Raw genomic sequence first — 16,656 nt, forward strand, 5'->3', positions numbered from 1 at the left:
CGTCGATAGCTGTTGAAAATATCTTTGCAGCTCAGGTACCCATCCGGATGTCTCCCTGCTATGCATTTTCTGATAGACGTGCTCCTGCCTAGGAGCAGAGCACTAAAAATGGGGAAAGCCTGCTGGATCCAGGAGGCATACAGCACTTTCAGGCCAGCAGAAGACACTGTGCTCTGGTTTACCTGCTCTGTTTGGGACATCTGATGTCTGCAGTAGTGGCCACAAGGCATGCCAGCAGCTATTCTGAACAGAACCCTAAAACTTTGAATTTTCCTGGAATATTCCACCACAAAATGGCAGATGTCAAGACCAAACAGAATTGCTGTCCATGCAAAACAGCCTCCTGTTTAGCACCAAAGCCGCAGTTGCTATTGTTTCAGCAGGTAACAGGGCAGGTTTACATGCTCACATACATAAGCTTGTGGTCCTATCACCAGCTGGAAAAGCAAAAATAATGAGCTTTCGTGTGGACAGAGACATTGAATCTCCGTAGCAAAAATGCCATCGGTATTATGAAATTTAATATTTTATTGATGAATCCTGTAGTTGAGGCTGACATCAGCATTGCCTCCTTCCCAGGTACCAAAATAAAAATGAAATCAGAGACTGAGACAGCCTCCAGATCGCACTGACAAGCCGACAGATGAATGATTGCCTTCATCAGCCAGAAGCCCGGGTATGAGAATTTATCTGTTCCCCATTGACATGTTTGTCAGCGCTGCTCGGCTCTTCGTAAGTTATTCATGGCTCCGTTGAAAGACCAATGGATATTTCAATTATGTAATAAATGCGTGTGTTAATTTGGAATCACAAAAAACTGTGTGTCTGGAGAGCGATTATGGGATCTGGATGATCACTTCTTGCAAGGTATTTGTAGATCTGGCTGTTGATTCATAAACTTGAATCGTAGAATCACAGAATGGTTTGGGTTGGAAGAGACCCTCAAAACCCATCCAGTCCGACCCCCCTGCAAGGAGCAGGGACATCTCCAACCAGATCAGGTTGCTCAGAGCCCCTGCAGAGGAGTTTGTATGTCCAGGGTAAGATGGGATTTTTCCTCAAGAAAAACAAAAATGAAAGCAGATTAAAAATTAACACAAGAAAACATGCCCTTCCCAAAAGCAGGAACGTAGAACACCGATGTTGGAAAACAGCTAAAGGTGAGGTTAAAACCAGAACTTTTTGTTTTGGGGCCTGCCTGGGCTGCCTTGTGCAGAAAAGGTAATTGCATCAGACAAAGATGATGATGTTTGGCAGATTTCATAAGAAAGCATTCACAAAGTAAATTGCATTTCCAAGGTAAAGCTTGCTGGGTAGATTGGGTACAACTACTGCCATTCTCTTCCCGGCCTCACAACATGAAAATTATTTCAGTCCCTGTGAGGTGTGGGAGCCACTGGCTCTACTCCCTTTTTATAGGGAAAAGCGATGCCAGCGTTGAGCTTCTGCAGTTTCAAGGGGGAGAATGCTCCCTGGCTTCACACACCATCCATTGATAATTAAAACTTTGCAAGCGCATCGCTGAAGGAGTTATCCAGAAAGGTGGTTACCGGTCACAGCAGTTCTGTTTGTAAAGAGATGGAGAAATTAAGCTCTGTAAAAACACCGACAGCTGCACCAGGGTGATCCAATAAAAGCACCTAAGTGTGTTCAGATACAAAGTGCTGCACACAAATCTGCAAAGAATACGGTCTTCTAAAATAACCCAGAGGGGAAAAGGAAACCCCCAAACTTTCAAAAAAGGTTCTCTTGTATAAAAAACAATGCAAAGTTAGGCACCAGGCTGGATTCCCCATGAGCTAAAACCTGCTGAAGCGGAGGATTTCAGTGCCTGATTTCTCTAGCTCTGCACAAGCACTGACTTTGAGCTGCCTTGGCTGCAAAAAAAAGGCTCATCTGCCTCAAGTGCAAAGCAGAAAGCACTTCCTGCATCCTATACATCCCTAAACCGTTAAATATCTTGTATTTGTTAACAGAGGGGCCATCTCATTTTAGGATTTTGGGTGTTTCATTCCCCTTGGTCTAAGGAATCGTGTGTTTTCCACCAATTCTGTTTCTTGAAAATGTCATTTTTGTGACTTTCTCCTCAAAACTCCTTGGAATAAAGCAAGAAAAAGAGTCGCTCTGAGTCTGGTTATCTAAAAATAGAAACACAATCTGACTGATTTGGAGACGAGGAATAAGGTAAAACCAAAAAGTTCTTCCTCTGCCACAGATGTCAGGATCTTGGCTTACACACGGAAGGAAGGAAATATCTGCCGTAAGAAACCTGAAATAATTCAGTTTGCCTAATTTCTCATACACTCAGCTACTGTTCAGTAATATAGATAAAAATCCCAAATCACAGCAAAAGAATCGACAGTTTGGGAACGTAACAACAGTCCTGACATTTTCTGTTAGACACACGTCACAGTTAAGCGTTTTTTTTTTTCCATGAGGAATCAAATAATCCCTGTTAAAACTCAAGGGGAGCAGAGGTATTGGAAAAGCCAGACCTGCAGTGTCTCGTTCAGAGATCGGATAAACGGGTGCAAAACTGAAACCCTGGAAACGTCAACGGTCTTATTTAAGAAGTGAGATACCCAAATATTAGCATGCAACTCATCTCTCAGTTCTGATGACACGTTGACACCATCTGTTGGTAACAGTCTATTAAATATGGAGCCTCTTTTTCTACAAAATATGAGGGAATATGCAGAAAACCCTTGCTTTTTCTAGCACCCTGAGGCCATGAGAAGCTACAGGTACCGTGGCTCCTCTGGCAGAAACGCAACCGTGAGCACAGCCTTTTGGCTCACCTATGGTTTCCTCCAGTTTTAAACTTTTTGGCGTTATTTGCAGTTGAGAGAGACCTATTAGTCTACGTGTCCCAGCGCTTCCATATGACCAAGTTCTCCTCCAGCAGCAGTGAAAGAGGAAGAAAATGGCGGGGGGGGGGAAGTCACTGGAGTGGCTTCATATGAACCGAGGATTCCTGCACATCACAGGAATTTAGTTAAAGCACCAAAAAGGGGACAAAAAAGGACGAGACCGTGGCCAACACTTGTGTTTTCTAACACGTTTTGCACCTAAACCAGTCAAGAAATAAACACCAGCTCTGACGTCAGGAGCAAGCGGCTCTAAACCAGACTGACCCAATACGCAGCCAAAGACTTTCCATCCGTTCTCATTTTGATGAATCACTTGTTTATAGCCTGCTTAATAAAAGAGTAATACATCTTCATAAAAGGAGACGCGAAATTCTAATACTGAAGTCATTTAGCAGCGCGTACCTGCCTTACCCGATAAAGCACGTCCTTTCGGTATGGATGTCTTATTCCAAGGTCTCCCACTAAATTAACGGGTGTAGGATCTGCAACCTTATTCCTCTCTAAATCATGAGTAATTCAAATAATTTTTTCATCTAAGTTGATAACTAAGTAATAAACTGCCCAGCTGCAGCAGCTGATTAATCCAAGGTCGAGCCAGTAACTAGGAACACGCCTTCAATGTTTATTCTGGCTCCAGACCCAGGGTGCCGTTCAGCGCATTTCAATTTTGAAAATCACAGCATCCATTTGAACAGGGACACTGACCACTGCACTCCCATCTCTTCCATCTCCCCGCTGCTGGCAAAGTATTTATCACCTGCAAAGTCAGCCTCTCTCCTCATACTTAAAGTGCGCGTGATTTTCTTCAGACGGAGATTGCTTACTCATTTCTCAGCACGGTGTGGCACGGTTCCCCCCACCGCAACTTCCCAAATTTGCCGTGAACGCCACTGACCTCTCCGCCTTGGAACTGCTTCTTGAGCTGCTTCAGCATGACCGTGAGCTTCTTGGACTGCACCCCGCTGTAGGCCAGCAGCATGCTGCCGAACTGCCGCTCCGTGATCCGCCCCTCCACCGGGTCGTGCCGCTCAAACTGGAGGGGAAGGAGGGAAAAAAAAAAAAAAAAAAAAAAAAGGGAAACTAAAATAAGGTTGTGCAGCAGAAAGCTCCATCCAGGGGAAGGGTGTAAAACTAAGTCTCATTGTAGCTCTTCTCTGCTCCAAGCCCTACAGAAGTGCATTCCACAAGAGAAGGTCCATGGAGGTCTCCAGACCTCATCTTGTCCTATCCCAGAAAGTTGTCTTTGCCCTAAGCCCCTTCAAGACCCTTACAAACACTGCTGAGCTCCCTGCAGAACCTCCCACAAGCCTTTCGGCAGAGAAAGGTCTTCTCCAGTAATCCGCCTCTCCAGCACTAGTTGATCTTGTCCTGGCTTTTGCTGCAGGGAGAAGGGAAGAGCCATTCTCCTGACTTGGGACGGTGCTGGGTTTGAGCACCGCGTCTCTGCTAGATGAATAATGCAAAGGTCATCTTTCCCTTTCCCCACTGCCCAGTCTCTCTGTGGCTGTAGAAACACCAGTGTTAGATTCCAACAGGCTCTGGTTTCACAGACCTCAGCGTTCAGGATCCCTTATTTGATTTCTTCCAAATCTATCAGAAAACATACAACCTACGCTCTAGCTGATCACAAGCCAGACGATGACATTTAACAACAAAATTAATTTTTAAATTCCTACAGCACAACTAATTACCACTTGACTTTACACTGCTTGGCGAGTTAACCGTTTCGGCCTCTGTGCTTAATCACACAGCTAACGCAAAAGCCAGCAAGACCCTGACGGAGATCAAGGTGGGGAGATGAAAGCTGGCAGATCCACCAGCCTTGCTTCCAATCCGTGCGCGGGCAGAGCTCCAGACGCGGCTGGCAATTTAAGTTTTTAATATATACGCTCCTTCGCTACGCTCTGCAACAACCAGGCTGCTTGCAAACAGGCTATTATAATTTCCACGCTAATGCCGAGTTGGGGGTAAATATTTGTAGTTATTAGCATATCAGCCAGAATTTTTCTGCTTTTGCCAGTGGGAGACCAAGCGATTCCTACTCCATTGGAAATGCATGAAATGCCAGGGCCAGAGGGGTTTGGTTGGACCACGCTGGTGGGAGGCAGCTCCCAACCGGACAAATTCTGCTTCTTAGCACCTCGTGCTTCCACTTGGAAAAGATTTTTTACTTTTTCCTGCCGTCTGATACAGATATTGGGGTTTACTCGCAACGCAAAACACCAGCGTCTCCCCTTCTCATGTGCTGGGGAAAGGAGAAGGAAAACTCATTTAGAGGAAAATTATGATCTTCATTAAAAAGCAGAGGTAATAATTTCTGCCATGTATGAAGAACATAAAGTTTTACCACACCCAAGGGACACAAATTTGCACTCAGTATGGCTTCAAAAGCAGCACTGATGCTTTCTTCACCTACAATATTCCTAATTTCAGCCCAAAAGATAAAAAAAAAGTCAGTATTTTTCTACCAACTGCCTTCAAACATCCCAAGTTCTAGCAGAGCACAAGATAGCATCTTGTAATAAAGGATAAGAAACGGGTCCGAACACCTCCAACCAACCTCTTCAGTGGTGAATACGCTTGGAAAAGCCTTGACTCAGCATTTAAAAGCCCACCGGTTGGCGACACCCACCTATGGTTTAAGGATTACCTGTGGAAAGCTGGTGGGTTAAGAATAGCGCTGTAATTTCCCATCGATGTTTGCGGTCGGTAGCTGGGAGAGAGGCAGAGAAGCGTGCTTTGAGCAGGATTACTTGTAAAATTCAACGCAAGCTAACCTCTGCATCTCAAATGTCACCACTGAAAAGTGATAAACAAGTTAGCTTATTTAGTGGCACCTACTGAGATTCCCCTTCTCAGGCTCTCAGGTCCTCAGCGGGAAGTTGCAACTGGATGGATACGTCTACATAGCCATATGACACATTTCCCCCCCCACCAAGAGGTTGCCTGATGCCACTTGGCATCCACTTATCCTTTTACACGACGAAAACGAAGCGTGCTGGCCCAGAAGTTCCCCAGCAGGTACTACGGGTATGCTTTCAACCACCACTCACGCAAGGAAAGGATGGACAGAGGTGTAACAAAGCACACGGACTGTAGGTTTGGGGAATCTGGTCTAGACCACGCACCAGAGATTCTTCTGTACTACAGGGAAAATAAAAACCAACAAGTGCTATCGCATCGGCTGTCAAAGGAGTGAGCCAAGGCAGGCGGAGAAACCCCTTCTGGAGGCAAATCTTTCTACAGCATCTGCGAAAAAAGAACTCCAACATTGAAATACGAGGATCTCACCAGCTCTGAGCAGCAGTACCAAGATGTGGAGCACAATTAACACGCTGATGTGTACATTTTGGGGGCCTTGCAAAATTTATCGGAAACGAAGCAGAGCACCCATCCTACCGCCATAGCCTGAGTCTTGATCGCAGCAGCTGCAAGAGCCTCACCTGCAGCAAGATCTGCTGCATGGGATGAAATAGCTTCAGTCTTCTGATTTATTGCACAGTTGGGAGATTGTGTTAGAGGACAAAATAAAGATGAAACAAATCTAAGATGAAGGAACTGCAATAACTTATTTATACAAATCTCTCGAAAGCACAGAACCATGGAATTAATTCTTGTTCTGGATTTATCTCACTTTAAAAGGAACACCTCTAACATTAAACCGAATCACTCTCAGATGCCCAAAGCCGGTTCCTGGCAGCCAAGCGTTCTGCTCTCCCACGCGCAGACGCAGCAGTGTCCACTGCAAAGGTCAGCCTAGAAAGGGGCTGGCAAGCCCGAGCTGGCCACCAACCAGTTTCCAAATTCAAATATAATCACCACTGATCTGAGAAACAGCAAGAAAATCATATTTTGAAAGAAACTTGGCTTCAAATGATTTGTGAGTGGGAAAACCTTGATTTCAGCTTCTAAAAAAAAAAAAAAAAACCAAACAACAAACAAACTCCATCTACTCCAGCACCCCCTTTCCCACCTCCCTGAGAGCAGAAGTGCTGCATCTGTGCTCTTCTGCTCTGCTGCCTTCTTGAATGCCAACCCAACACAGCTCACGCTTGAAAATGAAGGAGGGTGCAAAGCCTACAGTAATTTTTCTTTCAGTACTCAATACTGAGTCTACGAAGGGTGTTAAAATCCCCCAAGAATTTGAAGAGGCAGGAAAAATTGTGTCCTTTCCCGCATAATCACGCTCCTTTGCCTTCATGCACGTGATGTTGCCATACAAGTTTTTTTTCCAGGAGTAAAAAACCAAACCCCACAAGGATGGGATGCAGGGCAGAGCACCCGGGGATTTATTACAAGCAAACAAGCCCTCTGACAGCCTTTTTCCCTTTCATATATCTTAAAGAAAATAAAAGCACGATCAAGGCAGTCGCTCAGCCGGCATCGCAGGGCACCGACCGGCGTGGGCTGGAGCAGCTCCTGTGCACAGCATCCACCTTGGGGAAACTGGGGATGGAATAAGGGAGGTCCTACCCCCTTCCAAATCACAGCCCTGGTATCTACGCGCCCAACGCTGACGGCCAGCGAGTCCAACGCTTCCAGAGCAGCTCCCGCTCACAGCCACTTGGTGCCAGCAGTGGATTCTGCATCCGCATGCCGGCGAGCCTAGGATAAATAATGAAATAGAACTCTCCAGTGTTCTTCCCGCAAGCCAGGACGCCCGAGACGCTGAAGAAATTAGCCTAAAATCTAAGAGGCAGTATTTTGAAATTCCTTGAAAGCCAACGTGGCGTGCAAGGAAATCAAAGGTGTTTATGGGAGGGTAAGAAGGCAGAAGAAACAGAACACAGCACTTAACTCTCCCACTGCCAACCTGACCCAGCTTCACCAGCCCAGTCCCAGAAGCCGGTCCATATACGGCACTAAGATTACTTTCTACAGCTATTTAAAAGACTATCCATGATTTTAAACACACGTTAAATACTCCTGTCCATGCCCACCCCTAAAAAAAACCCCATCAGGCAGGATGAACCCCCTCATGTTCCTCTAGGAGCTAAAATGGGGGTAAGCTTCCTTCTAGCATAGCTTTTTGTCTGAATCAACAACCCTGCTCTCTTCTTCAGTGCGTGCAGAAAAAGCTTCATCACACAAAAAAAGTAGAAAGCAAATAAACAGACAATTTTCTCTGCTTCCACATCCCCTTAATTGCATAAGTTTTTATAGAAAGACCATAAAACGCCAGACTCAATCATTCTGATTCCAGACTTCACTTTTTTTTTTTCTCCCTGCTAACCCAATCCACCTTCTCCTGCGGGAAATCAAATGCCAGCCTCTGAGAAGCATCCAGCCTGAACCCATTCAGACAAACCACCATGAGAAACATCTTTATTAAAAAAAAAAAAAACCAAACCACAAAAAAAAAAAAACCCCAACCACCCAAACACTGGAACTTCTTGAACACAGACCTTGGTTTTCTTTCACTTCTCCTTCTGCCACCACCACCTGCCATGGGCAGGAGGACCTCCGCTGCGTCCTCCTTAACTGTGGAGACAAGGCATCGCGCAGACTCAGGCCATCCACCTTGTAAATGTGGACTTTCCCAGTCTGAGGAACACTTGGGAAATCAGGAAAGGCCATTTAAACTGAAGGTTTAGGGTACAAACAGCTAAACACTGTTAAACAGACTGTAGAAATAACCAGCGTGGCCCTTCCAGTGGCACTCAGCATAGATCTAAACGGCGTTTGAGATCAACCAAAACCAACAAGAGCCTTGAAGCCTGTCAACATGAGAGGCAAACACCCAGTTGAGCTGCAGCTCAGACTTCTCCAAAAGCAATGCCACAAGAAAAAGCAGAGGCACCTCTCAGGCTGGTTGCCCATGACCTCCCCAGTGCAACGGGATGGGGGAAATCAGCTCGGACTTGAATCGATATTCCCTGGACTTAGGAAACGTGGTCACAGCACAGTTTTAAAAGGGATATTAAACACAATTATCACGAAGCATAGTACTCCTGCTGTGCAAGAATCAGCCTCTTCAATGTACTAGGTTTTCATTTTTCAGAAACACTCCTAAACTCATCTTCTGTAAATTTCAGGGAGATATTCTTGAACTTCAAACTAGTTGCAATCAGGCATCCTGCGATGTAATTTCTGTCCTGTTTAAACACTCATATTAGCTTGTTAAGATACAGCTGAGTATTTTGCTCTTAAATTTTTAGGAAGGTTTCTCCTAAGAAACCAATCAAACCAACCACGTGTTTTCTAAAAACTCTGTGCAACCATCTAAAAAAAAAAAATATATGTGTGTGTGCGCGCCACTTCTTATTTCCAATTGAGATAGCAAAAAAAAAAAAACCAACAACCTACAAGGATTTTTGGATAGAGAGAAGAGTGTCAAGGGATGATTTTTGAGCTCATTTATGCTGGTTAAACAAACACCAACAGCAAAAGTATTGCTGATACTAATTCCGTGAGGTTTAGGGGTACTTGAAAAACGCGACCTGTTCTGAGAGCTGCAGTGTGTGTAATGAGAAATCAAAAGATCTGGGAAATAATGATCCGCAGGGTAATACCGAGATTGCCGATATTTGACCCTTTAAAGCAGTATTTGCTCAAAGCTGAGGCTGACAGGCTGTGATACATTATTTATCTGCAAACTACTGCAGCACTGGCTCTCTGTTTACCGCTCTGGAGAAGCGGGCTGCCAGGGCCTCTTGTCAAGTTGCATATACAACTATGACAGAGGAAGAAAAAAGAAAAAAAAAAAAAAGAAAAAAAAAAAAAGGGAAAACACTACATCTTCCTAAACACCAGCAACCTCCTCCATCCAAAAAAAAAAAATAAAATAAAATAAATTATTTGGCAGTAAGGTGAAGTGTTCGCACAGGCACCAAATTATTGCCTAAAAAAAGAAAGTGAGGCAAAAGTTTCACTTTTTATTTTGAAAAAATAAAAGTTTCCAAATATTCTTTTTTGTTAACGCTGCTGAAAGGTTCCAGTGGATCTAAAACACTGGGTTTTGCGAGGTGAGACCCAGCCTGGTCTGGATGCAGCCCGAGGGACTGCACTGGCAGTGTAGTCCCATTGGATGGGATCAACAAATCCCAACAACATTATTTGGTAAAAACCAGACAGAGAAACGGCTGTAAGGATTATCAGAGCTACCAACAGCGGGAGAAATGGAAAGGGGAAGGATGCAGAGGAGGAAGTGCCAAACCCAGCCAAGCTGGGACGCTGCCTACTGCTGATGGCCGTCCCCGCTCCACCGGGGATGCGCAGACAGCACCGCCAAGTCCTCAGGTTTGGAAACCACTTCTGAGCCTCGTAAAACCAGCCAGAGCATCCCAATTATTTAATCACCCAGTAACTGCCTCCCCTACCTGATTCCCTGGACTCAGGTGTGGGCTGTACGCTGGATCACATCAGGAAAAATGCTCCCAATGCTCCTAGCAGCAGCTTGCTTCTCTTATTTATCTCAAAAAAAAAAAAAAAAACATGAAAGAAAAGGGAGCTTTTTTTCACACCAGAAATATCCAATTTGCCAAATGCTCTCCCTGTTCGTGCCTTCCCTCTGCTCTCCAAGAGCAGCGTACGTGAAAACGTAGCAGCCAGGTTAAAAACGTACATCTGTCAGCGGCAGCGCGGTCCCCGCAGACCCGGTGTCTGACAGCTGCTTTTGAGGTTTCATTGACCTTGGCATGCCACTGCAAGGGGAAAAAAATTAATTCCAATCACCAGCAAATTGGTATGCTTTAATGAGCAATTAAAAAAGGTTATGTAAAGATGGTTGCACCTGAAATTAATCTTCATGAATCAAAACAACTTCTTGCCAGCTCTGAAGAGATCTGCGTTTTGAAATTTCATGCGGCGGAGGAGTCAAAGGGAGGAAATGTAAAGGACAGGAATCACTAACACTAAGGGGAAAGGACATCTGATAAATTAAAGGCATGAACTGGCCTGGCTGCCAGGATGGAGAGGGGGGAAGAGAGGAGAAGCCACCTCCCGCTGCTGCTCTCCGGACCTGGCTCCATGACTGCCATTCCTGCCCCTGACAGCGCTCCTGGGACCTCCGCACGAGGAACGGAGTGGCTTTTCCGTCCTGCACGCTCACTGAATGACTAAAGAGCAAAGCTCAGAAGCAGGATGAGTTCCTAGCCTCACCGCCCCGCGGCGATACCCACAGGACAGCGGAGACACAAGCACCAGAGCTGAAGCGTTACTCTAAAAAACACAAATAAAAATCTCCAAGTAACAGATATATACAATTTTAGCAAGAAATAGTGCTCTCTTACTGCTTGTTAGAGTTTACGCTGTTTCTGCTTGACCCCAGCACTCAATTTGACCAAAAAAAAAAAGTTCCCAACCAGCAATTTCAGCATGCTGTGATGACGCAGGACTCGATTTATATTTATTTTGGGTCGTGTTGAAGAAGCTGGCTGACATGCTCACCCAAGGAAGCACAGCAAGCCCATCGGGTGATGAACATTTCTTTTTTTTTTTTTCTGCGATTAATAAAACATATTGCCCACACTCCCATAGTCACTGTGCTTGAGCGTCCATGGGAAGGTAGAAAACACGCAGCTCTGCATGTCTGCTTTGATATCTGTCAGCTCACTGGGACAAACGCCTCTGCAATAACAAAACAAACCTACAGAAGCTTCAGAGACGGTTTCCTGTTTTTTTCCACCCCACAGGAAATCCTGTGCACGTGCTGAGCTTGCTGACCAGGAGCACCGGTCCTAAGCCTTCCTCCGTACGGGGCTTACGGGCTCAGGTATATGGCTGCAGTCCCAGCACGTTCACGTAGATGTCCCCAGCCTCTTGCCCATCAATTTCTGGGATTACTTGGCTCTTGGTTAATGGAATTGCGTGCACATGAAGAAGAGCATCCGTGCTAACCAGCTCATCCTTTCTGCTTTACAGACTCGACGATACAAACCTCCCCGCACACTCTCCCGGTAACATAATGAACCGAAACACCACCCTTGGGATTTTATTTGCAGGTGTCCTACAAAAGGCTCTGCTGCCTGCATGAGCGCAGGGCTCGGCGCGCTGCACTGCGGGAGTTTGGGAGCGTAGAAAGCCAAGGAGCCCGTTGTTACAGAGCGAAACACACTACTGCTACTAACGATGCAATAAATAGAAATTCCAATAAAATCCTCCAACGGCTTCCCCTGCAGAGCTGCTGCATCAACCGCGTTTAAATCACCCGTTTCAGACAGGAGCAAAGCAGCAGCATACACCATAGTGGGTGTTTTCGCACCAGGCATTGTGGTGGTTGCTTTCACCAGCCCACGAAGCACCCATCCCGAACAAGGAGACAGCAAAGCTGCTCCTCTGCGTTCAGGCGATGTCCCAGAAACGCTCACAAGCAGGTGCAGCACTTCCACGCACGCTTTTTGGAGTGAGGCACTGGTAGGGTTTGGTTTCTCTGGCACAGACCATTTCACCATTTGCTTTCGCTGCCTGTACTGGGGAGGAATTAGTTTGGAATAGCGTTTACGGCGTCTCCCGATAGAGGCATGAAGCACAGTCTTCCTTATAATGACTTCTCATGTTTACGGCGACTTACCAAGTCTTTGGCCAACACTGGACAAAAACCGATTGCCAGCTTTTCCCCCAGCCCTAGCCAGGGCAGTACGGTCAGCCTGAAGGCTTCATATGACCCTTTCCCTTCACGTGCCAAGGCAAAAGCACGCTGCCAGAAGCTTTGAATGCCATCAAAAACACGATGAGCTGTCCGGATAATTTCAACTGTCGGCCTTGGAAAGGCAGTTAAGGGCTGTGACTCCGTAACTGCAGAGTTCCCTAATGTCACAAAACTCTCATCTACAACCACCTTTACGGCTATCCATCACAAAGTCATGATTATCGGCCTTGTTTCTGTTTCCTAAAACTTCTAACACATTGAACACAGAAGGGGGAGCATATAGATCTGTGGGAATAAGCCTGGTAACTCTTCTCTCCTCGGCACTAAACCCATCACGGCTTTGTCCATCCCTGACGCCAATAAAGGCTTATTGGGGTAAAAAGCCTCAATGTTAAATTCATTTTTCCTCCCAGAGCTATTGTTTTAAGCTTACTGGCTATCAAAATACCTTGAATCTGGAGTCAGGCAATGACAAAAGCAACGCAGCCCCAGAGTGCGGGCACTCGACTCAGATTGGAACAGGTATGCTCTCCAAGACATCTCATCTGCTGACCCCTTCGCTCCCAATTTATCTCCACCCAGCCAAGAGAGAGGTTCAGGCTGAACTTGGTACAGAACAGCACAAAGAGCATCACCACAGGAAGCCTCCCCTGCACACAGATCTGATCCTCCACCATCATCTTCCATGTCTCAGCTTCACAGCATCCGTCCCACAGCCGCGCAGACAATCCGTGAGCACGCATTTGGACTGTTGTCTTAGCACAGAAGCAGCTCCTAGGCAACACACCAGAACAAAAATGTAAAAGCCAAACTGCTCCAGGTTTTCTCTGGTTGCCTAAAAACCAGCTGCTTTTTATTTGTGTTTTCTGCTTATTAATATTCCTCTCCCTGCTCACTTTTTGTGCTTTACCTATTTGGTAAAGCCTCCCTCTCAATGCTCACGACCCAGCTGCAGGAACTTGTGGTCCCCGGGGCAGGAGTTCCCGTACACGTTACCGAGCCTGGGTCCTCCCGATGCTGCAGCCCCACCTTGCTCTCCTTCCGACCGAATCCCTCGTCCTCTGGGATAAGCAGAGGACCCACGAGGCTCATTTCAGGCTTTCTGTATTTAATGATCAGCCCGTCCGCCCCTGAGGACACTGAATGATTTCAAAGCATATATTTTAAAATTTCAAACCGCAGTCTTTCTCACTGGTGCATCCCAGGTGACACCACTCCTCCTCCAGACATTTCCACATCAGAGATGCTACGGTGACAGACACCTCAGCTAAGTGCTGCAACCAGGTCAGGAAATCACTGACAAAGAACCTAGGCAATTTTTGTATCTGCCATTAATTGCCTCAGTAAAGAGACAACTTCAACAAATGCTGGTTTGGGTTCTCACATGTAAGGACCATGGGAAGGAAGAGAAAGCAAGTAGGGGACTAAAGGAGGAGATATAGATGTAGAGGATATAGATACAGAACTAGACGTAGAACTGACAAAGCTATGTAAGTACACAAAATCCGTTACAGGATGCAGAAAAGAGGGAATTCAAAAGAAAAAAAAAAAAGGGAAAATGTTACAGTTGCCATCGTTCTCACGGAGGCCAAGCCAGCAGTGAAGCTCCTTGCAAAGCTTAGTCCATCTGACACTGCCAGACTTCAATTTTTCAGGCCAGCCAAAACCATTTAAGTCACTGTTCTTTCACCTAAATCACTGCAGCAGATACAAAGACACGCAACTCATCACTGCAAACTTTGTTGCCTATGTTAACAAATCACTGAAAATCCAGTCTGCAAGGCTGTGTGAAAACAAGGCAGAATCCAAAAAATCTTGAGGAAGCTGGGAACAACACAGTAGTTTGAAATACTTGGCGGAGAATTACACGGATACCAACCACCCCAGCGCTGGGACTCAGAACAGACGGGCACTTCCGGACTCAAGTCACCATCCTAAAACCACACTGCCAAGCATCAGAAATGCCTTCTGAAACCAGAATATTTAAGACTGGGTTGAGATCCAGAAAGATCTAGTGTCTAGGACTTTCTAACGAGATATGTGCAGATGGAAGAGCATCCATCTTCATAAAAACCAAACCAAGCAGCAATTGTTTCAGCATTGGTCATGAAAACAGGAGTTTCCAAGGTAAAGGAGTCACTCTCACATCATCCGTCACAGAACAGACATAAAATAAATGATTTTCTGGATGGCAGCAGTGACATGTGGTACCTTGGCCATACTGTCACAGAATCCCATTTTACTTCTCTTTGCGAAGCACCTGGAGGACCTTTTGCTTGGGAGGGACCGCTATCAGGGCATCCTTGACCCTCGGGTAAACAAAGATCTGCAAAGATGTTTAAGCATGAGGATATACATCTGCACAAGGGTCTCACTCTTCAACCGATCTGGCAAACTCCTCCATGGGAAGTTGCATCCCACCACCTTGAAGCATAGATCCCAGTTCACACCAGTAATGTGGGGTTGTTCAGAGCCGTTCAGCACAACCACAGCTGTGGCATCTCCTGCCAGGAACACAGATTATTACCTGCTTCACCAATTCAGCTGAGAACAAATGCCCTCTATTAATAACTGTCAGGGAAACACTGTGCTATAGATCTCGCTGCAAATAATTTGGGAAAAAAAAAAATCTTTACTACGATCTCACACCATAGGCACATATCCCATGGCTGGCACAAAGAGACCTAGGGAAAGAAAAGATTACTAAATATAGAGATTAGCAGGTTTTGGGCTGCCTTTCAGGGGTAACAGATGCAGAGAACAAAGGGCTAACATCTTTTCTATGTGCGCTTACAGAATCACAGAAAAACTTAGGCTGGAAGAGACCCACAGGCAGGCTGGAACTCCCCTTGGTCCACCAAGGACATGGGAATATCTAGGACAGACACTAACAAGCGAAAAAAAAAGCATAAACTATGATGTCAAGTTCTATCCATCTTCCTAAATAATATTTTCACTCAAAATAAAAAGCACTGTTTGAGCCAAAGAGTGCCTGTCCTAACGGGACACATTATAGCTGCAGAGCCTGTCCAAACTTGTCACCATTTGTCACGCTAAGTGACAAGAAGAAAGGAACACTTTCCATGGGCAGCGGGAATGCAGTAAGAAAAAGCTGTAGGCTTTGCTGGGAGCCTGCCCCGTTTGGTGCGTTGGTTCCCGTGGCTCAGCCTTAGCTAAGCCAGGCCACCCCAGGCCACTGCATCCTCAAAGCAGCCACGGAGGTATTACACCAAAAAGGTGTAATACGCCGTTAAAAGCTTCTCCTCTCCCTCTGGCTGCCATTATTTTTCCTCATCCTTCCCTTCCCGCAACTGAGCTGATTGCTGAGTTTCCATAAAACGATAGAAAATGTACTTTCATAAAAAAAAAAAAAAGAAGCAGAAGGGAAGAAGAAAATACCAGGCCACGGTTACTTAAACACGCTGTCAGCACTTCATCCATAAGGAACAATGAAATGTTCAGGGCTTTGTCTGATCTAATTCCGCTGAGAAAGTTTCTGCTCAATCTTAACGAGTAATACACGTTAATACTTTGGTAAGAACAAGAGAAAAACCAAAATCAGTAAGAGGAAAGCGGGTTCAGATGGTCGGAAACTATTGTTCCCCACCGTCACAGTCAGCAGAAGAAACCAGCTCTCAAGTGTATTAACAACAAATACGCCTGGATCCTGAGCCAAAGGGAAAAGAGCTTTAAAAGAGTCTTTCTTGAAGCAGATTTCTTTTGGAAGAGAGCAAGCAAGCATCCCAGTTTCAGAACAGAAGCACCATGTCACTCGGGGCCTGCACCAGCCCCAGGAAATACTCTTCAGACCTGCTCACGGTGCATTTCTCCAAAGCCTTTTCTGGAGTTCAGACACTGAAGATGAACAAAAAAACTGGTGTTCAAATGAACGCCCTAGCTCCAAACCATGTACTAATTTTGCTAAGCCAGCAAACGATGAGTAGGTAGGGGTACAAGAGCTCAGCTGAGCCCCTGGCAGATCTGCCGCGAGCTCTTTTCTCCTCCTTTTCGTCCGCCAGTAACACTAGCCGTGCCAAGAGAAGGATCCAGAGACGCACAGGCAGTCGAACACGAGGCTGACAAAGGGGAACTGTGCTCACAGGCTCACTACACAAACAGACAGATAAAATAAGGGAAATAGTTAAAAATCAGCTACGTGAGTTACCTTCTGCTCTGTAGTACGCTATTTCCTAGCGC

General features: G+C 45.7%; 1 protein-coding gene and 1 long non-coding RNA gene across 4 annotated transcripts in view; both read right to left on the minus strand.

Annotated features, from left to right (window-relative positions):
* The window catches only part of MICU1 (mitochondrial calcium uptake 1), a 95,100-nt gene that overhangs the window by 8,605 nt on the left and 69,839 nt on the right, over positions 1-16,656 (minus strand). For all 3 annotated transcript variants that reach the window (XM_086752782.1, XM_086752780.1, XM_086752781.1), the window contains one exon: positions 3,766-3,903. In XM_086752782.1, the coding sequence (XP_086608908.1) occupies positions 3,766-3,903 (138 nt within the window). The remainder of the gene's footprint in view (positions 1-3,765; positions 3,904-16,656) is intronic.
* LOC147600069 (uncharacterized) lies at positions 6,973-8,624 on the minus strand. Its single transcript, XR_015259122.1, has 3 exons — positions 8,276-8,624; positions 7,307-7,475; positions 6,973-7,208 (listed from the first exon to the last, which is right to left on the minus strand). It is a non-coding gene; the product is annotated as an uncharacterized LOC147600069 (long non-coding RNA).

This window comes from Chlamydotis macqueenii, chromosome 7 (assembly GCF_036417535.1).
Source record: "Chlamydotis macqueenii isolate bChlMac1 chromosome 7, bChlMac1.mat, whole genome shotgun sequence".
Taxonomy (NCBI): domain Eukaryota; kingdom Metazoa; phylum Chordata; class Aves; order Otidiformes; family Otididae; genus Chlamydotis; species Chlamydotis macqueenii.